The 24,994-nt window shown below is 43.1% G+C and overlaps 3 protein-coding genes across 3 annotated transcripts in view; all 3 read left to right on the top strand.

The window, feature by feature from the left end:
* The window catches only part of LOC115175836 (synaptotagmin-11), a 29,236-nt gene extending 27,213 nt beyond the window's left edge, over window positions 1-2,023 (top strand). The window contains exons 4-5 of the mRNA XM_029735385.1: window positions 1,187-1,307; window positions 1,441-2,023. Of these exons, the coding sequence (XP_029591245.1) occupies window positions 1,187-1,307; window positions 1,441-1,751 (432 nt within the window). The 3' untranslated portion in view covers window positions 1,752-2,023. The remainder of the gene's footprint in view (window positions 1-1,186; window positions 1,308-1,440) is intronic.
* Window positions 2,024-10,878: 8,855 nt separating this feature from the next.
* Window positions 10,879-20,821, top strand: LOC115175835 (GTP-binding protein Rit1). The gene is made up of 6 exons (XM_029735384.1): window positions 10,879-11,012; window positions 12,951-13,037; window positions 13,875-13,931; window positions 17,478-17,551; window positions 18,575-18,766; window positions 19,360-20,821. The coding sequence occupies exons 2-6, from the start codon at window positions 12,956-12,958 to the stop codon at window positions 19,588-19,590; spliced, it is 636 nt and encodes a 211-aa protein (XP_029591244.1). The 5' UTR covers window positions 10,879-11,012; window positions 12,951-12,955; the 3' UTR covers window positions 19,591-20,821.
* A 101-nt stretch (window positions 20,822-20,922) lies between these two features.
* On the top strand, window positions 20,923-24,633 carry LOC115175834 (peroxisomal membrane protein 11B-like). The gene is made up of 4 exons (XM_029735383.1): window positions 20,923-21,397; window positions 21,972-22,087; window positions 22,202-22,403; window positions 23,717-24,633. The coding sequence occupies exons 1-4, from the start codon at window positions 21,342-21,344 to the stop codon at window positions 24,135-24,137; spliced, it is 795 nt and encodes a 264-aa protein (XP_029591243.1). The 5' UTR covers window positions 20,923-21,341; the 3' UTR covers window positions 24,138-24,633.
* The last annotated feature ends 361 nt before the right edge of the window (window positions 24,634-24,994 follow it).

The following is a 24,994-nucleotide window of genomic DNA, read 5'->3' as shown; positions in this document are numbered from 1 at the left end:
TTTAAGGTAGGCCTTGAAATACATCCACAGGTACAACTCCAATTGACTCAAATTATGTCAATTAGACTATCAGAAGCTTCTAAAGCCATGACATCATTTTCGGGAATTTTCCAAGCTGTTTAAAGGCACAGTCAACTAGTGTTTGTAAACTTCTGACCCACTGGAATTGTGATTCAGTGAATTATAAGTGAAATAATCTGTCTGTAAACAATTGTTGGAAAAATTACTTGTGTCATGCACAAAGTAGATGTCCTAACCGACTTGCCAAAACTGCAGTTTGTTAACAAGAAATTTGTGGAGTGGTTGAAAAACGAGTTTTAATGACTCCAACCTAAGTGTATGTAAACTTCCGACTTCAACTGTAAATGACAGAGTGAAAAGGAAGCCTCTACAGAATAAAAATATTCCAAAACATGCATCCTGTTTGCAATAAGGCACTAAAGTAATATTTTCAAGCATGTTGGTGGCTGCATCATGTTATGGGTATGCTTGTCATCGGCAATGACTGGAGAGTTTTTTAGGGTAAAAATAAATAGTGTAGAGCTAAGCACAGGCAAAATCACAGAGAAACTTGGTTCAGTCTGCTTTCCAACAGATACTGGGAGACAAAATCACCTTTCAGCAGTACAATTACCTCAAACACAAAGTGGATTTGCTTACCAAGATGTCATTGAATGTTCCTGAGTGTTTTTAAGTTTTGACTTAAATTGGCTTAAATTTATGACAAGACTTGAAAATGGCTGTCTAGCAATAATCAAGAACCAACTTGACAGAGCGTGAAGATTTTTTTTTAAAGAATGGGCAAATATTGTACAATCCAAGTGTGCAAAGCTCTTAGAGACCTACCAAGAAAGACGCACAGCTGTAATCACTGCCAAAGATGATTCTAACATGTATTGACTCAGCGGGTTGAATACTATATCTATTCGATATATTAGTGTTTTATTTTTGATTATTTGTCAAAGAAATTTTATGATTTTTCTTCCACTTTGACATTAAGAGTATTTTGTGTAAATTTAAAAATTCAATCCATTCTAATCCCAGTTTGTAACACAGCAAAATGTGGAAAAGGTCAAGGGGTGTGAATACTTTCTGATGGCAATGTATGTGTCTATGTGTGTGTTCTAACTGTGTTCTCCCCGCTGTGTGTGTGCATCTACATTCTAACCCTGTGCTCTCTCTGCAGTGTGTGAGCCGTGGGGAGCTGCTGGTGTCTCTGTCCTACCAGCCTGTCACTCACAGGCTCAATGTGGTGGTGCTGAAGGCCAAACACCTGCCCAAGATGGACATCACTGGCCTATCAGGCAGTAAGTACTACACACACACACACACACACACACACACACACACACACACACACACACACACACACACACACACACACACACACACACACACACACACATCTCACCCACTTTCCCCTCTATCCATCCCTCACAGACCCCTACGTGAAGGTGAACGTGTTCTACGGCTGCAAGCGCATTGCCAAGAAGAAGACGCACGTGAAGAAGTGCACGCTCAACCCCGTTTTTAACGAGTCATTCATCTACGACGTGCCCGCCGAGCTGCTGGCCGACATCTCCGTGGAGTTCCTGGTGGTCGACTTCGACCGTACCACCAAGAATGAAGTGGTGGGCCGCCTGGTGCTAGGCGGCCAGAGCCTTATGCACACTGGGGTTACCCACTGGAGAGAGGTCTGCGACAACCCCCGCCGGCAGATTGCCAAGTGGCACAACCTGGGCGAGTATTAGGACAGCTCAGAAATACCCAAAAATGTTCAAAAATCGTGCAGTTTCTCGGAGTGGATATTCTGTCGAAAAACCACCACCGCCACTACTATTTGAAACCTATTCTCTTCGAAATATAAAGAATGATATAAAACCCTTCCCGCCTGAAGTAAAGAGACCCAACCAGACCACCGGAACCCCACCCAGCATGGACATGTATGGTTGGACCACTCACTTCTATGAACAATTCCCACAACCATTCAGACAACCTTTCAGGAATCACTGACGACAAAAAACTTGATTGAAGATTTCAAAACCAAAATCTGAATAATATATTTGAATGTATACACAAATATATAGCCTTCACATTCAATACTGTTAGTGTGATCCATGTGGTCCTACCGGTTGGGTGGGTGTGTGAAGGGGCTGTGGTTCATCCAATCAGAGTTCACAACAGAGTGCATCACAACCCTACCCCTGACCACCCCCTCCTCCAGCCCCTGCCACCCATAGGTATAAACATTCCTTTACTTGCATGCTTGAACAAGTTCAAAATAAAACACACCTGGGAAGGAAGAATACAGTAGGTAATACTCTCTCTTAATCTTAACCTGGGCTGCATTTCAAACTCATAAAAGACACCCTCCTCCACGTACCTTTGCCTTATGCCCTTGGGGGAATCCCCGTGGCCATCTTTGTTGTTGGTCCAAATGATTAGCCAATGAAGGGAAGTTGGCAACGTAAGACCCTCGGCCCTCGTTTTTGATTGAGTTTGCGAGTGTACAATTATGTTCACTCTGGGCATGAAAAGCCCCATCATTCAATTCACGACGATTGTACATCCGCTAAGAACAGTCAGCCAAAACTTAAAACCAACATTAATATGGAGAAGTCAACATACAAGTGTAAGGAAAAAGAATGTACATAAGTTAGAAATTGTGCTACTAATGCACATGACGGCTCAAACACCGTATCATAAAAGTAATGATGTTTTTGTTTGGTTAGCTTTTGGAAATGTTAACTTGCGCACATAACGTTCTCTGACATCACACTTTTACATTGTCATTTTCCATTTACCTGATATAACTTAGTAGGATGGCTAACATTCGATGTCTGCGGATGCGTTGTCTTAATTGACTGTAGCGCATATAAGGCACACACACAACAGTTCCATGTGACTGAAAACACAACCGTGGGATGAAAGAGTGACACATTTCCGGGAAAGAACGGTCCATTTCAAATGAATTAATTCTTCCCTTGTCCTGCAAGTGTATACTCGTCAGACGTCATGATACGTCATCAGAAGTTTCCACTTCATTTGAGGGCTGAGGGGAGAGGGTGTGTCTTTTAAGTGTTTGGAATGCAGCCCTGGTGTACCAATTCCCTTTAAATCAGGAAGTATCCCCTGGTACTGCACAGGATTGGGAGGGTTTATGTTAATTAGAGGGTGTGATTAATTTATATTGCGATGGGGCAGTTTTTTTAAGTAGGGAAATGGTTTTTTTTAACAGGAGTGGTAATATTAGAGTCATGGTTAATTTATGGGGCAGGATGGGGTACTATATTTAAGTAATAAGGCACGAGGGGGTGTGGTATATGGCCAATATACCACGGCTAAGAGCTGTGGTATATTGGCCGCGATGCGTAGTGCCTAAGAACAACCCTTAGCCGTGGTATATTTGCCATATACCACAAACCCGTGAGGTGCCTTATTGCTATTATAAACTGGTTACCAACGTAATTAGAGCAGTAAAAAGAAAGGTTTTGCCATACCCATGCTATACAGTCTGACATACCACAGCTGTCAGCCAATCAGCATTCAGGGCTCGAACCACCCAGTTTATAATACAGTATTTACCAGGGATAATACAGTTGTTGCTAAGTGTTTAAGTTATATTCAGGTAAGGCTATGGGGCTATCTTGATGATATTTATCACTACTTATGTTTCTTTTTTTCTATGTGGATCATATGTTTCATCAGTAAGCTCACATGCAGCAACAATATCCATGAAAGTCAATAGTCAAACTGCATGTGTCAGAGCTTTTGCATGCACAGTGTAACATGGGCTTGAGTTCAAGCTAGCTCTCTTAGAGACAGGTACAAAATGGAGACATTCATTTTGTGGGGCAGATTCATACCAACACTGGCATAACAATCAGACATGATTAACATTCAGTTCACGTACATGTTGGAAAACCTGTGTTCAGTATATTACAATGTGTCTATGATAAGTGCATTGTGGAGCTAATCAAAACAGTTGAATCTAAATTGAGGGGATGGAATAAAACTCTGCCATGTCTCAGTGATATCCCTTCACTGAACCCTCCCTCAGTAGCAGACAAGGTTAGTGGATTGGGTCTGTCCCATTACAGTAAATGGATGATTTCTGGTTTTACTTTGTGACTGCTGTTGCTCTCACTCTCATTTGATTGGTGCATTTTTTTTTTAGACCTGATGTGATTGGTTGAGGCGAGGCTGTAGTCATGTAGCATGGGTATCTATAATTCACTGGACCTTAATGTGCCGAAACCCGTTGTTTATAGTACATCTGTTGTCATAGTGACCAAAGGACCATGAGTGTATCTGTAACTTTGTGTCTGTATCACCAATTTTATCCAGTATAACCAATTTTACCAGAGAGAGCTTTGTAGTTTATATGTTGTTCCACAGTGACCACTTGACCCTGTATACACTTGCCTGGCAGTGCATTACTCCTGTTAATTTATGTGAATAAATCATTCATTTGAATTATTAGAATTTATAGTCATGCTACTGGTAACAGCTCAGTATATCCTCGTTTGAACTCTGCATCTTAAGAATTGTACATTCATTTTTATTCAATATATTTTGTGTGTGGTGAACATGTGTGAGAATTTCAAATGTTAGTCTCCTGCAATGTCGCAACCACTGAACTCATCAAAGATGTCCGTGGCGTCAGCTCTCGTTCTGGTTGCCTGTCTTCTCCCCGAGATCTCTCTCTCTGTGTTTATCACCGCTGTTGCTCCGCGGCACTGTACCCATTGTCATTATTATTTATTTATTTTACTCTGATAGTCAATAGCAATCAAAGGAAGTCAAGCTGTCACCGCACGCTATGTCTCTTTGCTGTGTGTGTACACTGCTAACCTCTTAGCTTGAATGCTGCATGTCCCTACACTCCCACACAGGTAAACATTGTACACAATCCGCTTCACTGGCCTCTGAGGTGCTCAAACTGCATCCTTACAAACTGGCTTTAATGCGAGTTTGAGCTAACTTGAGCTAGCAAACAAATCAGCATAAGTGTTTGTTATAACATTATTTGCGTGGCGTAGTCACTCAGTAAGCTTATTTTCCTAATGCTTGGCGTATCACAGCAACTGCCATAGCAGTTATGGCACTGGAAGTGGTTAAGTCGGCAGTTGTGTCCTTTCCTATAAAAGTAATCACATCCCATAAGGAACTGAGAGTAGGCAGTACTAGGCTGCACACTGAACATTTTGGATATCTGATCGCACTTTGAAAAGCCCAAAGCAACGTTTTAGTTTTTATCACTGGTTGATTTGACCAAACTTTTTTTGCTACGAAACTAGATTCTTTTTTTTTGCTCTCTTTTGCTACTTTTTGAAGAAGAAAAAAATCGATTTGTACATATTGTAACATAGGAGGCTAATATCTTGTTGTTTTTGCTATGAAATTGCCATATGAATTGGTCTTAGTTAGCCCCCTCACACACATTTATTTGAGTAAAAAGGTACACTTTCCCAGTTCAGTTCTTGACATCCTGCACAGTTCATGTCTTATAGTTTTCCCTCTCACAGCCATGAGAAATTCATATACTGAACAAAAATACAAAAGCAACATGTAACAAAGATTTTACTGAGTTACAGTTCATATGAGGAAATCAGTTAATTGAAATAAATTCATTTAGCCCTAATCTATGGATTTCAAACTACTGGGAATACAGATGCATCTGTTGGTCACAGATACCTTTAAAAAATAGGCCTCACTTGGGCCTCAGGATCTCATCACTGTATTTTTGTGGGATTCAAATTGCCATCGATAAAATGCAATTGTGTTCGTTGTCTGTAGTTTATGCCTGCCCATACATAACCCCACCGCCACCATGGGGCACTCTGTTCACAACGTTGACATCAGCAAACCGCTTGCCCACACGCGCCATACATGTGGTCTGGGGTTGTGAAGCCGGTTGGACATACTGCCAATTTCTCTAAAACAATGCTTATGGTAGAGAAATAAACATTCCATTCTCTGGCAACAGCCCTGGTGGACATTAATGCGGTCAGCATGGCAATTGCACGCTCCCTAAAAACTTATGTTGTGTGACAAAACTGCACATCTTAGAGTGGCCTTTTATTGTTCCCAGCACAAGATGCACCTGTGTAATGATCATGCTGTTTAATCAGCTTCTTGGTATGCCACACCTGTCAGGTGGATGGACTATCTTGGCAAAGGAGAAATGCTCACTAACAGAGATGTAAACAAATGTGTGCACAAAATTGGAGAAAAATAAGCTTTTTGTGCGTATGGAACATTTCTGGGATCTTTTATTTCGGCTCATTAAACATGGGACCAACACTTTACATGTGTTTTTATATTTTTGTTCAGTGTAGATACATGCATAGTATCTTCAGTTTCCATCAAAACTAATATATCAAGGCAAGTTGTTAAAACAAAATACAATTTTCATTAAGAAGCACTGTGTCCCAGGAGCCATTTCAGTCTTTTGGTTTCATAATGTTTGGCTGATAAGAATCACAACAGCTACACAGGTTTTGATGAAATAGAGATGATTTTCCAACTGTAGTTTTTTCCAATTTGGAGGAAGGTCCTGTGACTATGCTTTTGTATTTGTAGGAGGCTTGCAGTCTGGGGCATAATTTAATAATGTGGATATGAGAGCCATTGGAGTGAGGCAAAAATTGCATTCGCTCTAACACCGTAACCCCAACCTGGTCTTGGCTTGGCTTGGGCACAGAGGTGCAGGGCAGTAGCGTGTGTGTGTGCATGTGTGTGTGTGTTTGCATTATCCATATGGACCCCTGAAGACAGGCTGCCATGGCCCCATTTCTAGTGTGAGCACTAGTGTGAGCACATCAGTCTCACCACTGTCTGGTCAACTTTGCCCAGGAGGTGCTAACATGGTTGCTGAGGAATGATGTGATGTTATCTTTATTCATTGCTCTGGCAGTGCTGGAGAGTTAAACAATGTATCTAGTGTGGAGTGTTCAGGCTCCTAACTGTAACTGCACTAATATGGGTTGCGTTCAATATTCTAAAAGTGTTAAAAAGTGGAGCATATTTAAAAGGCGAAAGGAGAACGACAGTATCTTAGCATTGCGGGCCTAGTTCTGAAGAAAAAGATGGCTGTCAATGTGTCAGTTGGTTGGTAAGGACACCAGTGTTTTAGCCTCATGCCTGTGCATGCCAGATAATTACTGTGAGAGGTGAGATGTTTGGATAACAACATTGTGAGTTCTGTTCATGACAGGAAGGTTTAGTCAAGATCAAATCAAGATGTATCATAATTGCTAGTTAACTTATTTTAGAAAACAAACCATGTACATTCTCCCATTTCTTTATGCTTTGATAGATTTTCTAGTTTCCTATTTCTATGTTCTCACTGTTTCTTTTCTGACTTTACTTTGAGACACGGGTTGTGTATATTACAGGTGCTTGTGATCAATATTCAACAGTTTCCTCCTCTTGTGAGCGTTTCCCTTTGTAAATAGCACAGAAAGCACCCTGCAAAGATCAGCAACGATGTCCCATATCACTGAACAATCCAAAACAAAATGATATGCTCCGTCTTTGTTACCCTCTGTTTTGCTTGCCTCACCCTGAACCCACAGCATAAATAAGCCTATTTTATAGATATCTACATTTAAATACCGTATATCCTTGTGTAAATTACTGTTTGTTCCCAAGCACTATCAGGCAGATACACTGCCGCCTGTCCTTAAAGTATGTGATTGTTCCCCCTGGAATGGCAAAGGGTTCTCCCCTCGCTGTAAATGTGTTCCATTGTTGGGGTGCCCTCCCTCTTCCTATCCCTTGGCCTGCACTGAATCTACACTCCCTTTTCTCCTTTCAGCCCCTTCTTTTCCTCCGTTGACAGCCCATCCCTTTCTTTCGCTGTCGTGTGTTGTACAGACAAATCTGAAGTGTGAATAAATCTGACGGGAGGCGGGTAGCCTAGCGGTTAAGAGCGTTGGGCCAGTAACCGAAAGGTTGCTCGTTCGAATCCCCGAGACGACTAGGTGAAAATATGTTTATGTGCCGTTGAGCTAGGCACTTAACCTAAATTACTCCTGTAAGTTGCTCTGGATAAGAGCATCTGCTAAATGACTGAAATGGCAAATGTAAATAACAAGGAATTGATTCATTGGTTGTGAGTATCCCATTGGCTATCATTGATTCACCGCCTCAGTCAGAACTGTATGTTGTGTGGGTGAAATGCAAAATAAGACAAGTACTCTGAACTGGGTTTAAACTGCATAATGCTATGAAGTATTCTGAACTGGGTTTAAACTGCATAATGCTATGAAGTCTATGCTAAATATATTACACTAATGCTGACTTGTTGAATTTGTTAACACAACGAATGTGCAAATAAAAAAATAACTGATACACTATTTTTGAGTCCTTTTGCTAAGTCACCTGGGCAGACACACGACTAGCTCACTGATGTCTCTCTGGATAAGAGCGGCTGCTCAATGACCAAATGCATCATTTTCTCAGACACAAACTCACGTCTGTGAACACACACACACACACACACACACATATTACACATTTTTTCCCAATACGCTACAGATGACAAGATTTACAGCATGAGAATATCCAGTAGCCTATAATTGTCTGGTCTAGCTAATTAAGATCAAACAATGCACAGGAAGCACACAGCAAATAGGGACATACAGTTAACTGCCAAAATAAAGGAAACGGTAACATAGTGTCTTAAAAGGGCGTTGGGCCACCACTAGCCAGAACAGCTTCAATGCACCTTGGCATAGATTCTACATGTCTGGAACTTTATTGGAGGGATTCAACACCATTATTCCATGCCAAATTCCATCATTTGGTGTTTTGTTGATGGTGGTGGAAAACGTTGTCTCGGGCACCGGTCCTGAATTTCTTATAAGTGTTCAATTGGGATGAGATCTGATGACTTAAACGGCCATGGCATACATCATTTTCAAGCTCCTCAAACCATTCAGTGACCACTTGTGCCCTGTGGTTAAGGGCATTGTCATCCTATTGGGGCATAGCCATGGTATCAAAAATAATGCCCTGCCCAGCATTTTTATATATGACCCTAAGCACCATTTTTTTTAAACTCAGGAACAACACCTGTGTGGAAGCACCTGCTTTCAATATACAGTGTATCCTTCATTTACTCAAGCATCTCCATTATTTTGCCAGTTACATGTACATGCCTAGTACTCAGTGCATTCGGAAAGTATTCAAACCCCTAGACTTTTTCCACATTTTGTTACGTTACAGCCTTATTCTAAAATGTATTAAATAGTTTTTTCCCCTCATCAATCTACATACAATACCCCATAATGACAAAGCAAAGTTACATAAGCATTCAGACCCATTACTCAGTACTTTGTTAAAGCACCTTTGGCAGTGATTACAGCCTCAAGTCTTCTTGGGTATGATGCTACAAACTCAGCACACCTGTATTTGCGGAGTTACTCCCATTTTTCTCTGTAGATCCTCGCTCTGTCAGGTTGGATGGGGAGCGTCGCTGCACAGCTATTTTCAGGTCTCTCCAGAGACGTTCGATCGGGTTCAAGGTCCTGAGAGCTCTGGAGCAGGTTTTCATCAAGGATCTCTTTGTGCTTTGCTCCATTCATCTTTGCCTCGACACTGACTGGTTTGCCAGTCCCTGCCACTGAAAAACATCCCCACAGCATGATGCTGCCACCACCATGCTTCACCGTAGGGATGGTGCCAGGTTTCCTCCAGACGTGACGCTTGGTATTAAATGTCTACAATCTTGGTTTCATCAGACCCGATAATCTTGTTTCTCATGGTCAGAGTCCTTTAGGTACCTTTTGGCAAACGCAATGCAGGCTGTCATGTGCCTTTTACTGAGGAGTGGCTTCAGTCTGTCCACTCTATCACAAAGGCCTGATTGGTGGAGTGCTGCAGAGATGATTTTCCTATCTCCACAGAGGAACTCTGGAGTTCTGTCAGATTGACCATCGGGTTCTTGGTCCCCTCCCTGACCATGGCCCTTCACCCCGATTGCTCAGTTTGATGGAGGCCACTGTGTTCTTGGGGACCTTCCATGCTGCAGACATTTTTTGGTACCATTCACCAGATATTTGCCTCAACACAATCCTGTCTCGGAGCGCTACGGACAATTATTTTGACCTCATGGCTTGGTTTTTGCTCTGACATGCACTGTCAACTGTGGGATCTTATATAGACAGCGGTGTGCCTTTCCAAATCATGTCCAATCAATTTAATTTACCACAGGATGATCAATGGAAACAGGATTCACCTGAGCTCAATTTCTAGTCTCATAGATAAGGGTCTGAATACTTCTGTAAATAAGTTATGTTTTTATTTGTAGTACATTTGCAGTTCAAAAAAACTGTTTTTGATTTGTCATTATGGGGTATTGTGTGTAGATTTAATACATTTTAGAATAAGGTTGTAAAGTAACAAAATGTGGAAAAAGTCAAGGGGTCTGAATACTTGCCGAATGCACTGTACACCACCACCTACGCAGGCACGTAGCCTCGATGTTAGAGAGACAGTTGCTGGTTCAAGACCCAGGCCAGGAGATTACAGAAATGGGAAGTGAACTGGCACCTGGAGGGCTGCTGGTATCTGATCCCAGGTCCTAACCACTGCCTTTGTGCCCTAGAACAAGACTGTTAACCCAAAAGTGCCTCCCATCCAGGGATGCTGCACCGTGACTGACCATGTGCCTCTCAACAACAATATGGTAGTATCTTTATTATATTCTATTACGAGAAACCTTAAAATAAATGAACTTGCGTTTTAGTGGGCCTATTCATTCGTTACCAGTGTGTAACAGTGCCTAACTGAACTTCAAAGGTACATTTCAAGGCCGTCCAACTCGACTGAAGAGTCACAGCCGCTGAGCCGACGGGCGGTGGGACCCTGTGACGTAGCGTTTACCAGACCGCTCACGCTGTTTACAGTTTGATCATTTTGTGGCATAAATTATCAAACATCAAGCACTAAATGGCCATAGACGTAGTTTCGGCAATTATGAGGAAAGAACTTCTGTGACACAGGTGAGTCGCTCATTTCTATTCATGCATGCGTAAAGTCAGTTGGCTATTTATGTTTGCAGATGTTCAATCATTTGCTTTCTTCGCAGTCAATAATATTCATGTTAACTCGTTCGTTTGTAATTACACGAAACAATGTTTTCAATGTCTGATTTGAACACTGATCTGCAAACAGTTAGGCGAACAAATCCATGCAGCTTGTTTTACATTTCATCGGTTCGTAGGCTAAACTTGAGTTTAGAAGGATCTTACATGTAAAGTTTACAAAAGTTAGGCTACTTTTTCCCCCCCAAATCTCATGTCACATACAGCCACGCAATTCATTTCGCTACTTGAGGTCTTTTGAAGGTTCACTATTGCCCTCTAAAATGTTGTTTATCCTGTTAAGTCTAGTTATCCTGTTTCAAAGTAGCCAGTAAAGTACATCAAATAGTTATTCTATTTCAGTGACTGCAACGGATGCAGTTTTCACTGCGACTTTGTCAGAGATCCAATGATTTGAAACAGTCTTAATCTCATTCCTTGTTTAGCAAATATTTTTTAATATTTTTTGGCAGTTGAAACATTGTAGCCGACTCACTGTTTGTAACATTGTAGGCTATAACAACGTGACAATAGTGCAACAAACTTTTAACTAAACTAAGCTCAATAAAAGTAGTGTCTAAAAATGAAATTCCCTAACTTTGGGCGTTGAATAAGGCTAGTACAGAGAGTATATATTTAATCTGCATTTCAATAACAAACTTCGAGGCCTGAGCCATCTGAAGCCTGGAGACTCCCTTGAATCACGGAGCCCGTGTAGTGGTGTTGTCAGGGCGAGGGAGGAAACAACAACTCGGCAAAATACTACAATACCATCCACTCCTTTGTGTTTTTGGATCAAACGTTAGGCAATGGTGCACGGACATGAGCTCAGTCAGGCGGTATTGAAGTTCAGACCTCATATTTTACATAAAACCGAGTAAAAAAAAAAAACGTAGCTGCTCTCAAGCGGATATGAACATCTATTTTTACCCTCCCAAATTCTGTCTGTTCAATCTGCCTCTGTCCTGACAACAATGAACCGGCTTTGTAAAATATTTTGTCTCCGCATTCCATCATTGAGATAATGTGATCCCTTCATAGGTCTACAGTTATTAGCCTTGGCCCTAATTATAAGTAAATATGTGCTTATGTAGATCTATTTCGCAATTATAAATATATCATTAATTTATTCTGACAATGAAATTAAAGTTTAATATAGTAAAAATATAGTATTTTTGATTAGAGTAAGGGAAAGCTAGGCGATATCGCTATGGAAAATGGCAATAATGTGTATGATGACATTGGCTGGGGTTGTGGTGGTCAATGTCACACGTTCGCCTTCCACCGAGAAATCACATGACCGCCGCATCAAGTCGATACGAGTCGGTTCCTCTTTCCGCGTGAGTGCTGCTGCGTAGACCAATTTAATAAAGTGAAGTCATCTGACTCTCATAAGTCAATCTACACACACACCAAATGGATCTGAGGTGATGACAAGAGTGGTCTATTCAGATGAGTGAAATAGTTTTTATTTCTAAGGGTGGCAAAGTAGACTAGACTTGGCTGTATAGCGCCACTTCTGTCCCTGATAACGATCACCTGTTTCATCGCTATTCAGTAGATCTACTGTATGGTTCAGTGTCGTTCCATCTCCTCCCTCATCTCTTGTCAGTAGCTTTAGCGCTTTACACATGATGGCAAGATTGCACATTGGCATGTGTGGTACTGTGTGTTAGTCACTTTCAACTCTGTACACTCTCTTTTACAGTTCTATTCAATAGTCCTGGGCTTAATAAACTGGGACCAAAAATGGATATGTATGTGTATATTTATGTGAATTATTTGTGTCTATGTACCGATTCCTGTCTGTGTAAAGGGTATATGTGTATTAATCACCACCTCTATCTCTCTCCTCAGTGTAAATGGAGTCATCGCGAGGCTCTGGGGGCCTCTCCCGAGAGTACAAGCTGGTGATGCTGGGAGAGGGGGGAGTGGGGAAGAGCGGTGAGTACCCACACACACACTCAAAATTACACTTAACTGTACTCTTCACTCTTACTTAGTGCATGTCTTTGTTTCTGTCTTGCTTCTCATTTTTACGTATTATCTCTGACTTCGACTATTCTTCTTCAACTCGGTCTTGATTTACATTACTTTTCCTAATGTCCTCTTGTTTTTTTTATGAGTGAGATGTGTGGGTGTTTGTGTGTGTGTGTGAGAGAGAGACACACACCCTCCAAGTGCAGTCAGGCAGTCAAAGTTCTCGTAAGCATGGGCGTTGGCTGCCTTCTACGGCAGTCTGGGGTGCCTTTTGGGTGCCTGTTGTCAGGAAGACGCATCAGTGCCTAGCAACCGCCTTCCTCTTCTTGGCTACTGTTGCTGTGGAGACTGGCAGAGTTCACCTGGTATAGGTGCACAGCAAAGTAGTAAAAACATCGGAGAGAGGGAGGATACAGAGGGATGGAGAGATGGGTAAAAAAAAACAAGCGTCATTCTGATTTCATCTGTGCAAGTTATCGTCATGGAAACTAGAGTGGGTGTACACTGATGCTGCGGAGGTGTGTGTGTCTGTGTGTTATCTATGTGCGTGAACCACTGCATGCCTGGAGGAAGAACAACAACGAGAGGGAGGGGAAGTGTGTGTGTGATACAATCTGGGAAATGTAAAAAAGTATCCTGTATTGACTTCATAATCCCTCTATCACTCTTTCTTTCTTTCTCTCTCTCTTTCTTCCACTCTGTTTTCTGATCTACTGTAGTTTGTTTCTGATTTCTCCTTTTTGGATTATTGATGCAGTGCCTGTGAAGCTTGTTAAAACTTCTCTCTCTCTCTCTCCTCAGCTATTATAATGCAGTTTATCAGCCACAGGTTCCCTGAAGACCATGACCCCACCATAGGTGAGAGTGCTTGGTCTCTGATCAAAATACGGCGACTCCTATTTACGGCGACCACACCAAAAATTAGCCACCTTTTGCCTAAAGGACAGCTTTGCACACTCTTGGCATTCTCTCAACCAGCTTCACCTGGAATGCTTTTCCAACAGTCTTGAAGGAGTTCCCACAAATGCTGAGCACTTGTTGGCTGCTTTTCCTTCACTCTGTGGTCCAACACATCCCAAACCATCTTAATTGGGTTGAGGTTGGGTGATTGTGGAGGCCAGGTCATCTGATGCAGCACTCCATCACTCTCCTTCTTGGTCAAATAGCCCTTACACAGCCTGAAGGTGTGTTGGGTCATTAACCTGCGTCTCACAAAGATGCGGTGGTTAGAAACAAAAACCTCAAATTTGGACTCATCAGCCAAAGGACATATTTCCACTGGTCTAATGTCCATTGCTGGTGTTTCTTGGCCCAAGCAAGTCTCTTCTTCTTATTGGTGTCCTTTAGTGGTGGTTTCTTTGCAGAAATTCGACCATGAAGGCCTGATTCATGCAGTCATTACACTTGATGGTTTTTGCGACTGCACTTGAAGAAACTTTCAAAGTTCTTGACATTTTCCATATTGACAGACCTTCATGTCTTAAAGTAACGATGGACTGTCGTTTCTCTTTGCTTATTTGAACTGTTCTTGCCATAAAATGGACTTGGTCTTTCACCAAATAGGGCTATCTTCTGTATACCACCCCTACCTTGTCACAAGACAACTGATTGTTTCAAACGCATTAAGAAGGAAAGAAATTCCACAAATAAACTTTAACAAGGCACACCTGTTAATTGAAATGCATTCCAGGTGACTACCTCATTAAGTTGGTTGAGAGAATGCCAAGAGTGTGCAAAGGGTGGCTACTTTGAAGAATCTAAAAAAAGTGTTTAACACTTTTTTGGTTACTACATGATTCCATATGTCTTTCATAGTTTTGATGTCTTCACTATTAATCTACAATGTAGAAAATAGTACAAATGTAAGAAAAACCCTTGAATGAGTAGGTGTGTCCAAACTGCTGACTGGTACTATATTTACATACACTGAGTATACAAAACATTAGGAACCCCTTTCCTAATATTGAGTTTCACCCCCCCCTTTGCCTTCAGAAAAACCTCAATTGGACTACAAGGTATCGAAAGTGTTCCTTAGGGATGCTGGCCCATGTTGACTCCAATGCGTTCCACAGTTGTCAAGTTGGCTGGATGTCCTTTGGGTGGTGGACCATTCTTGATTCAAACGGGAAATGCGTTGCAGTTCTAGATACTCAAACCGGTGCACCTGGCACCTACTACCATACCCCGTTCAAAGGCACTTAAATCTTTTGATTTGCCCATTCACCCTCTGAATGGCACACATACAATCCATGTCGCAATTGTCTCAAGGCTTACAAATCCTCCTTTAACCTGTGTCCTCCCCTTTGTCTACACTGATATGAAGTGGATTTAACAGGTGACATCAGTAAGGCAAGACCTGGATTCACCTGGTCAGTCTGTCATGGAAAGTGCAGGAGTTCCTAATGTTTTGTACACCCACCAGACCGTTTATTAGGTACCACTCCTACAGACAGTGAGTCAAGTGGCCGTGGCTTGCTATATAAAGCAGGCAGACGTGCATCGAGGCATTTAGTTACTGTTCAATTGAACATTAGAATGGGCAAAACTAGTGACCTAAGCGACTTTGAGCATGGTATGATCATCGGGGCCAGGCACGCCGGATCCAGTTTCTCTAAAAACGTCTGCCTTCCTGGGCTTTTCACGCATGACAGTGTGTAGGGTTTCCCGAGAATGGTGCGACGAACAAAAGAAATCCAGTCAGTGGCTGTCCTGTGGGCGAAAGAGAATGGTAAGAATCATGCAAGGACATCACGCTGTAAAAGACGTCACGTTGCTTTCTTAGCGAGTACCACTTCCTCACGTTTCGGCCCGTACCTGCCGCGAACTCGGGACCTCTGACTTGCTAGCACATGACCGCCCTCCTGAAGCGTCTTACCAGTCGGCGCTACGTGAAAAGCTATTTATTTGCTGGCACAATGGGCCTACTTCAGGCTGAAGAGTAAGTTTCACACATCCCCATGTGCTACACTAACAGGCGGGCCACGAACAGACAAATAACGGCGCTGTACAACAGTGGTATGCAGAACGGCATCTCGGGACGCACAACTTGTCGATTGTTGTTACGGGTGGGCTTCTGCAGCAGACGACCACACCGGGTTCCACTCCTATCAGCTAAAAACAAAAAGAAGCGGCTTAAGCGGGCATGCAATCACCAACACCGGACAGTTGAGTCTGACAAATCCAGGTTCCTGTTGCATCATTCAATGGCAGAGTCAGGATTTGACATAAGCAGCGTGAGTCTATGGACCCATCCTGCCTGGTGTTAATGGTACAGGCTGTTGGCGGTGGTGTACCGCCATTCAGTCTGCAGCAACTGTGTGATGCCATCGCGTTAGCGTAGACCAACATCCCTGTGGAACGTGTCTGACTTGTAGAATCCATCACCTGAATAATTCAGGCTGTTCTGGAGACAAAGGAAGGTCCGACCCGGTACTAGATGGGTGTACCTAATAAACTGGCTGGTGAGTAGATAGATGTGTATACATGTAACTGCCAGAATAATGGTAACAGTTGAGTAAATGTGGGATACAAAGTATATTGAAAGCAGGTTCTTCCACACAGGTGTGGTTCCTGAGTTAATTAAGAAATTAACATCCCATCATGCTTATGGTCATATAAAAATACTGGGCAGACCATTATTTTGGCTATGATGGCTACGACCCAATAGGATGACAATGCCTCCATCCACAGGGCTCTGAATGGTTTGATGAGCATGAAAATGATGTTAACCATATGCTATGACCGTTCTCAGTCACCAGATCTCAACCCAAATGAACACTTATGGAAGATTCTAGAGCGGCGCTTGAGACAGCGTTTTCCACCACCATCAACAAAACTTACTGAAGGAGGGAACGAGGTATAACATACTATGGGGAGTCAACAACCAATAACATTCACTTGAAAAACTGAAATCACGTCTAACCGGCCAATGGATGCCGAGGCCCACCCTCGGATGCCCCGCCTTCCTGGCTATAATACCGGGGCTCACATCTATTTCCTCAATTCAGAACCGTATTTCAGCGAGCACAAATCCCCTGACGTGGGTGGCCAAAATATGTTCTACCCTGTTCCATTCTTCAGGGAACATTCGTTAAATTAATAACTGTATGTTCTCTTTCAGTCGGTCACTCTGTATAACATACTATGGGTACATACAATCACTCCCCAAGCCGGCTCAGAGGGTACCAAACAGGCCCACGGCACCCCACAGTTCAAACAACAATACATACCTTGCGAGCCTGAACTGTCAGAACTCATTCCAAAACAACAGAACACCTGGCGTGACTTGATAAAGCTTACATGCACGCTGTATAGCATCGACCAGAGTTGATGAACCACGGCCTATGACGTAACTACACAACCATTCTGTATAGCCATTAAAATACCACTCAATGTCTCTCCCAGAGGATGCATACAAGACACAGATCCGCATCGATGATGAACCAGCCAACCTGGACATCCTGGATACAGCAGGACAGGTAACATCCTCACAAAGGGCTTCCATTGAAATGTCACGTCTCCACCTTCTTTGGCTGCATCTCATTCTCGATAGTCTAATATGGCTTTCTCGCCTCCTCTCCTTCCTCTACTGATCTATAAACATAGGATAGGTGAAAGCAATATGAAAAAACACCTTGGAAGGACTGGGAAATTGCTTTCATCTGTCTAGTTTTTTCACATTAGATCAGAGCAAACGAGAAGAGGGGGAATATCTCCCTCTATCCCGACGCTCACTTTCCTAGAAAATCAATCCTTTCTGACTGTCTGTCCCAGTCTCTCAATTACATTCAATTCAATCATTCTTATTAGCATGATAACTTATCATTGATAAATAATTATCTTGCCAAAGCAAACCCAGAAGAACATATCTCCCCTTCATCGTCATGACACCCAAGTCTTTACTCTTCTCAACTTCTATTTAAGCAATGCTCACGCCATCTACTCCCTTCTTTTTTTCCCAAACTTACATAATCTGTCTTTCTCACCCGCTCCCCACACGGCGTCTTTTCCTGTGACTCATCCATAGACTCATGCATGGCTCACTTATGTTAGTCATGTTCTATATATGGTCATGTACATGTTCTATAATGCATGCCCATGACTGGGTTTGTTCATACCGGACCAAATTCTGGGAAGTGTCCACACACGGGGCATTGTGTTTAGAGAGCTAATGCTCTGAGTGACCTAGACAGTCCACTGTCTCAAGTGACCCTTAACTTCTGAGTAATTGAAATTCAAATATTTTTCAGTGGGTCTCCATGTTCTTCCTCTAGTAGCTTGTAGGACAGACAGACCGATGTATTGGTGATTGATTCTCTGGATGCTCTCGGGTGTACACACACACACACACACTCATACCAGTACATGAATGTGTGGGTGTATGTGTAGCATATGTAATGTTATCTAAGTAGTTTGCTGTTATCCTTTCTGTACCAGTCCTTAATCACTCGCTCTCCTTTTGCCTCTCTCTTTCTCACACACACACACACGGCCCTCTCCAGGCGGAGTTTACAGCCATGCGGGACCAGTACATGCGGGCGGGCGAGGGCTTCATCATCTCCTACTCCATCACAGATAGGCGGAGCTTACAGGAGGCGCGCCAGTTCAAGCAGCTCATTGACCGTGTGCGCCGCACCGCCAACACACCAGTGGTACTGGTGGGCAACAAGTCTGACCTGACCCATCTCCGACAGGTGAGAATTGTGGGAAGGCGGGAGGGGGAGAGGGACGCACATCGGTAGTCTTGACACTAAAGTAAGTTTTGCCCACTATCTAGCGGCATTAAAATCTTACTACTATTCAGAAGGCCTATCTTTACACATTTACTGGGAGATCTACAGATTGCCTGTCTGACTGGTATGGTAAATCTATAGATTCCCCGGTAAATCTGTAGATTTTACCAAGGAGACGGGGAATCTGTAGATTTTACCAAGGAGATGGGGAATCTGTACATTTTACCAAGGAGACGGGGAATCTGTAGATTTTACCAAGGAGACGGGGAATCTGTAGATTTTACCAAGGAGATGGGGAATCTGTAGATTTTACCAAGGAGACGGGGAATCTGTAGATTTTACCAAGGAGATGGGGAATCTGTAGATTTTACCAAGGAGACGGGGAATCTGTAGATTTTACCAAGGAGACGGGGAATCTGTAGATCCACACACTTACCGTAACATAAACATCATGACTCTGTTTGGTACATATAATGTATATAACAATTGTCTCCTGTCTGTAGGTTTTATCTGTATTCTGGCTTTCAACATGGTATTTCCCTCCACTCCACTAGGTGTCAGTAGAGGAGGGAAAGGAGCTGGCCAGGGAGTTCCAGTGCCCCTTCTTCGAGACCTCTGCGGCATTTCGCTACTACATCGACGAGGTTTTCGCCGCCCTGGTCCGCCAGATTCGCCAACGCGAGGCCGAGTCGCTCCGCGGCAGTGAGAGGAAGACCAGGAGGAACCACTCGTTCTGGAGCCGCATGCGCTCCACCTTCCACAAGAAACAGCACTCCGAGCACTGAGAGAGGGGCACTGTGGGATAAGACAGTCCTCCAGTGGTACCCTTACAGCCCCAATTCCTAGTTCCAACTCCCACGAGGAGACTAATGACTCTTGTCCGAGTTAGATTATGAGTGTTTGCAACGGCAACTAAACTAACAATTGTTACTGAAGAGATTAGCCTCTTGTGCGCATTAGAGAAGGCAGGAACCATGCTGATGTACCCTATGCTCATTGTGCTGAAATTTGGGTCTGGCTTTTAACAACAACCGACATTAGCATTTTTTAGTATCCAATGAAACCAATTGACTGTAGTGTTGTTTAATATTTAAAAATGCTGAGACAGCGTGGGGTTTGCCTGAAGTTACAACATTTCTCTTTGATGGAGAGCCAGAGATGAGACGTTTAGGTGAAACTAGTTAGGGAGGGAAGGGGTTGCAGTCCTGAAGAGATGGAGGGATGGGCGCTTGAAGAGAGGTAGATATTATGGGGAAGGGAGCAAAGATAAGGCTGAGAAGGTCATACAGTAGGTAAAGTGGCAGGTATTGAGGAGTGAGCTTGAAGTTTGATTTAAAGGCGGTTGGGAAATGCGAAGGGGTATGAGACGTGAGTTTGAAGATTAGCGGGAGAGTCCCAAAGGATGTGGAGTATCTTGCCAGACAATGAAATGGAAAGAATGAAAAGATTGTAATATAGAAGATGATAAAACAAGATGTTCTGATAGCATTGAGGTTCCTCTCCATTTCAATTGAAAAGGGTTATTGCTTTGTGTTTGTAAGCTGACCAGCCTGTACTCAGGGCTGGTACCATGTTGCAGTGGGAATACTTTGACAGTTGTGAACTGAGTTGCAGAGGATATTTAATACACAGGTGGTGTTGATGTTGACTAGACATGACTGTGCAGCATTGCCTAATATGGTCCACTAGAATGGAATTTGAAGGGCGTAGCTGGCATTTTAATTTTGCTCCGCCTACAGCACGTTTGTCATCATACAATGTTTTATAGTCTTTCAGTAAGTAGAGATAATGCCAAGTACAGTACCTCTCCAGAGTGATTCACACTCCTTTATTTCCCCCTGACCTGTAGTACAACGGTTGTGCACTTATTATTTCAGCACTCCGTGGATCTGGTAGTGCCACATATGTGAGTGTATTATGTTTTGTGTTTGTTTTATTCCTCTTGATCATGATTGTTTTCCTTAATTTATTTTCTATTAACACACTAAAATAAAATGTACTGCCATTTTTTCCAAATTGGTTGTGTGTTTTGTCTGGCCTCTCTGTGTGTGTCACCCCCATGTGGCGGTATGAGGTTTCGCAGCAAATATAATCCACGGTAAGGAGTTGCCTTGGCTTGACTGTTGTGTTCGAATAACTACAATCGTTCGTTTTCATTTATGCTATCGCTTATAGAGTATCGTGCTGCACAAAAAAATCACGAAACGACTAATGCCATGATCAATGTGCTGTGCACGAACTTCCTATCAGTTAAGTTACGTAGCTAATAATTACCCTGGGAACGGTCTTTCGCTATTATGTCCCTCCACAGTTTCCGTCCATGGGTAAAGGTGATGTAAAGCGAACTCTTTAGCACTTTCAAGTGAAAAATAAATCTACATTTTACAAGCTGTTTGCAGACGCGTGGGGCACATTGTGGACGTATTGAACTGTGTATATAGCATTAGGCTGCTTTTGCCAGAAGACGGTATAGAACGTTGCTAGCTAACAAAGCACGGGCCTAGTGAACGGAAGTGGTAGTCTACCTGTCGTGAGAATGGACTCTTGGGTTCGTTTCAGCTCGCAGAGCCAAGCCAAGGAGCGCGTTTTCAGGTACAGTAGCTAGCAAAAATGTCATATGAGAAATCTCAACTCTCATGTATGTCATGTCAACAAGTCAGAATCAGCTGGTAGGTTTCAAGTTAAATTCATTACACGAATACAGTATCTAGGGAGTTTAGTCCGCTAATATCAGCTAGCTAGCACGAACGTTAGCAGTCAATGTAAACGGATATCCATGAGCATACAAAATATGAATGTATTAGAGGACGAAAAAATAGAAATAACAAAAAATACATTTATAAAAAGTCGGTTTTGGGCTGCGGTTGTCACTGCCTGCTTGCCTGTTTTATTGGGTAAGTTACTGCGCCACAGCTGATTTTGAGATTCGAATTGAGGGGGTCTCATGCACAATGCTAATGTCCAGCCTTTCCTTATCAAGTGGGCATAGTCCTAATTACATTTGGTATTATACTGATGGCTAGCTACATGAAAGTACCAGTTGCCCTTGACATGAAAACACACATTGTGCCCAAGGTATTCGTCACAAGATGTAAACAATGACTAAACTATAGTAAAATAGATATAATCAGATTTTGACACACATTCATTTTCTGTGTTCACACAGGGCTGCACAGTATGCCTGTACGTTGCTAGGCTACACTCTCCAGAAGGGTGGGTCAGGTGTTGAGCTCCTGAAGATGGTGAAACAACTGGAAACGCATATGAGCCTATCAAGGAAGTGTAAGTCAATGCGGCACCTCTTGTGTCTCAGGATTATGGCTCAGTCTTACTCTCTGTTGGTATTTCACTGTGCCGCAATTCAGTTTCCTGGGTCTCACATCTCTCTCTCTCCAGTGATGCGTCTGGGGAACTCTGCAGAGGCTGTGGAGGCAGCGAAGCGTGCGGTGCACCTCTCAGACAGCGTGCTACGTCTCTGCCTGACCGTGGCCCACCTCAACAAGGCCATGTACTTCGCCTGTGACAATGTGCTGTGGGCTGGCAAGGCGGGCCTCCTGCCCAAACTGGACCAGGACAAGTGGAGCCAGAGATCCTTCAGGTGACTGTTATAATTGGGAACCTTAAGTCCTAAACTGTATTGGGAGTCAGTGTATTTGAGTTGTCCAAGGGCATCATAAGTCCTGTAGTGAACTTTACTATTATTGGCAGTTGTTACCTACATTCTCTCCCTAGAGCTACACTACATGACCAAAGGTACATGGACAGCTGCTCGTCGAAAATCTCATTCTAAAGTCATGTGCATTGATATGGAGTTTGTCCCACCTTTGCTGCTATACCAGCCTCCACTCTTCTGGGAAGGTTTTGAGGTCAGGGCTCTGTGCAGGCCAGTCAAGTTCTTCCACACTATTTCTGTATGGACCTTGCTTTGTGCACGGGGGTATTGTCATGCTGAAATAGGAAAGGGTCTTTCTCAAATAAAATTGTCTAGAATGTCATTGTATGCTGTATCGTTAAGATTTCCCTTCACTGGAACTAAGGGGCCTGCCCAAACCATGAAAAACAGCCCCAGACCATTATTCCTCCACCAAACTTTACAGTTGGCACTATGCATTGGGGCAGGTAGCGTTCTCCTGGCATCCACCAAACCCAGATTCGTTCGTCCGACTGCCAGATGGTGAAGCGTGATTCATCACTGCAGAGAACGCGTTTCCACTGCTCCAGAGTCCAATGGCGGCGAGCTTTACACCACTCCAACAGACTCCAACCGACACTTGGCATTGCGCATGGTGATCTTAGGTTTGTGTGGCTGCTTTGCCATTGAAACCAATTTCATGAAGCACCCGACTAACAGTTGTTGTGCTGACTTTGCTTCCGGAGGCAGTTTGGAATTCGGTAGTGAGCATTGCAACCGAGGACAGATGATTTTTACGCACTTCAGCACTTGGCGGTCCTGTTTTGTGAGCTTGCGTGGCCTACCACTTCGCGGCTGAGCCGTTGTTGCTCCTAGACGTTTTCCACTTCACAATAATAGCACTTACAGTTGACCGGGTCAGCTTTAGCACGACAGAAATTTGATGAACTGACTTGTTGGATAGGTGGTATCCTATGACAGAGCTCTTCAGTAAGGCCATTCTACTGCTTATGTTTGTCTAGGGAGATTGCATGGCGGTGTGCTGAAATAACCGAATCCGCTAAATTGAAGGGGTGTCGACTTATTTTTGTTTATATAGTGCATTTTCTATCACTTTTGTTCTCTAATTCTACCTCTAACTCACCCTCTTCTTTTCCCTCTGCCACTTTTTATTTTGTTTATCTTCTACATCCTCTCTTCCGGTCTTCCACTATCTTTACTGTTTCTCATGTTTTACATTAATCTCTCTCTCACGCTCTTATACATTTCTCTCTTTAAAGGTACTACCTCTTTGCCCTCATCCTCAACCTAACCCGGGATGCCTACGAGATCCGGCTGCTTATGGAGCGTGAGGCCCGCTCCTCCCACGGGGGGTCAAATGCTACCTGGACCTCCTCTCCTCCCTCTCCATCCCCTGAGAACGGAGACCTCTCCCACCCCTCTTCCTCCTCCTTCCCTGTGGCCATATTACCCCTTCTGTCCGAACGCTTCGGCAGACAGTTCCACCTGCTGGGGACGGTGCTGCGCAGCAACCCACCGCTGCTGCTGGACCTGCTGAAGAATGCATGCGACGTGTTTATCCCGCTGGACCGGCTGGGCATCTACCCTACCGGCCAGGGCTTCGTGGGGGCCTGCGGCCTGGCCTCCTCTGTTCTCTCCATCCTCACCATCGTCCACCCCTGGCTCAAGCTCAAACCATGAAGAAGCCCGAATTTTTGGTTGAACGTTCTAGCTCAAGTCGAACATTCCTCAAGCTCAAGCCTGGAAGGAGGCATTTTGGCAGAACGTTTTAGGTCCGCTGGTAGAAGTCTAGAAGTGCTGTTGTGCCTAAGGATGCAGCATGATGAGTCCTGTACACTGTTTGCTTGGAAAGTTTAGCGTTTTTAGCAGATCATGCTCAGATAAAGGTTGGTGGACTGAAACGGTAGTATTTCGAATCAGAGAGAATTTGCAATTGAGCATTGTATTGGAATTACGTCTTTTGTGTCCTGTTCATGCTCTAAAATGTTCAAACACTAAATTCCCCAAAAGCCGTTTGGTTTGGTAGTTGAGAAGGACCTTCCCCATGCAAGTGTATTGAACCGGTACATTGAACATTGTTGACTCGGAATGGTACACACACAGAGGTAGACGCATAAACACAAAGTCAAATTCATAAAGTTTGTCAGTTGTGATTTACCCAGGCTTTAAAGAAAAACTACCAAAAACTATATGTTGGTATTTGTTTCATTAGTCCATTGTTGATATAGTCCCAAAATGTTTTCAAGATGTATAACTTTCTAAATACAGAAATACACCCGGTATGATGCATTTTGCATCATGAAGAATGCATCATACAGGCTGTATTTCTGTATTTAGAAAGTTATACATCTTGAAAACATTTTGGGACTATGTCAACAATGGACTAATGAAACAAATACCAAAATATAGTTTTTGGGTAGAGTTTTGTTTTAAAGTCTGGGTAAATCACAGCTACTGGGTGTTATGAAGTGATACACAGCACAAGGAAAGCCAGAATGTCATTCAGTGGGTGGATACTTTGGGATTTTGACAATGAT

This window comes from Salmo trutta, chromosome 36 (genome assembly GCF_901001165.1).
Source record: "Salmo trutta chromosome 36, fSalTru1.1, whole genome shotgun sequence".
NCBI lineage: Eukaryota > Metazoa > Chordata > Actinopteri > Salmoniformes > Salmonidae > Salmo > Salmo trutta.
This window is presented reverse-complemented; position numbering and strand designations above follow the sequence as displayed.

Bases quoted from the DNA above. Each gene is read 5' to 3' on its own strand.
- LOC115175834 (XM_029735383.1), top strand. From the start codon at position 21,342: ATGGACTCTTGGGTTCGTTTCAGCTCGCAGAGCCAAGCCAAGGAGCGC. The intron at 21,398-21,971 runs GTACAGTAGCTA...GTGTTCACACAG, and splicing joins GCCAAGGAGCGCGTTTTCAG to GGCTGCACAGTATGCCTGTA. The intron at 22,088-22,201 runs GTAAGTCAATGC...CTCTCTCTCCAG, and splicing joins TATGAGCCTATCAAGGAAGT to TGATGCGTCTGGGGAACTCT.
- LOC115175835 (XM_029735384.1), top strand. From the start codon at position 12,956: ATGGAGTCATCGCGAGGCTCTGGGGGCCTCTCCCGAGAGTACAAGCTG. The intron at 13,038-13,874 runs GTGAGTACCCAC...CTCTCTCCTCAG, and splicing joins GGGGGGAGTGGGGAAGAGCG to CTATTATAATGCAGTTTATC. The intron at 17,552-18,574 runs GTAACATCCTCA...GGCCCTCTCCAG, and splicing joins TCCTGGATACAGCAGGACAG to GCGGAGTTTACAGCCATGCG.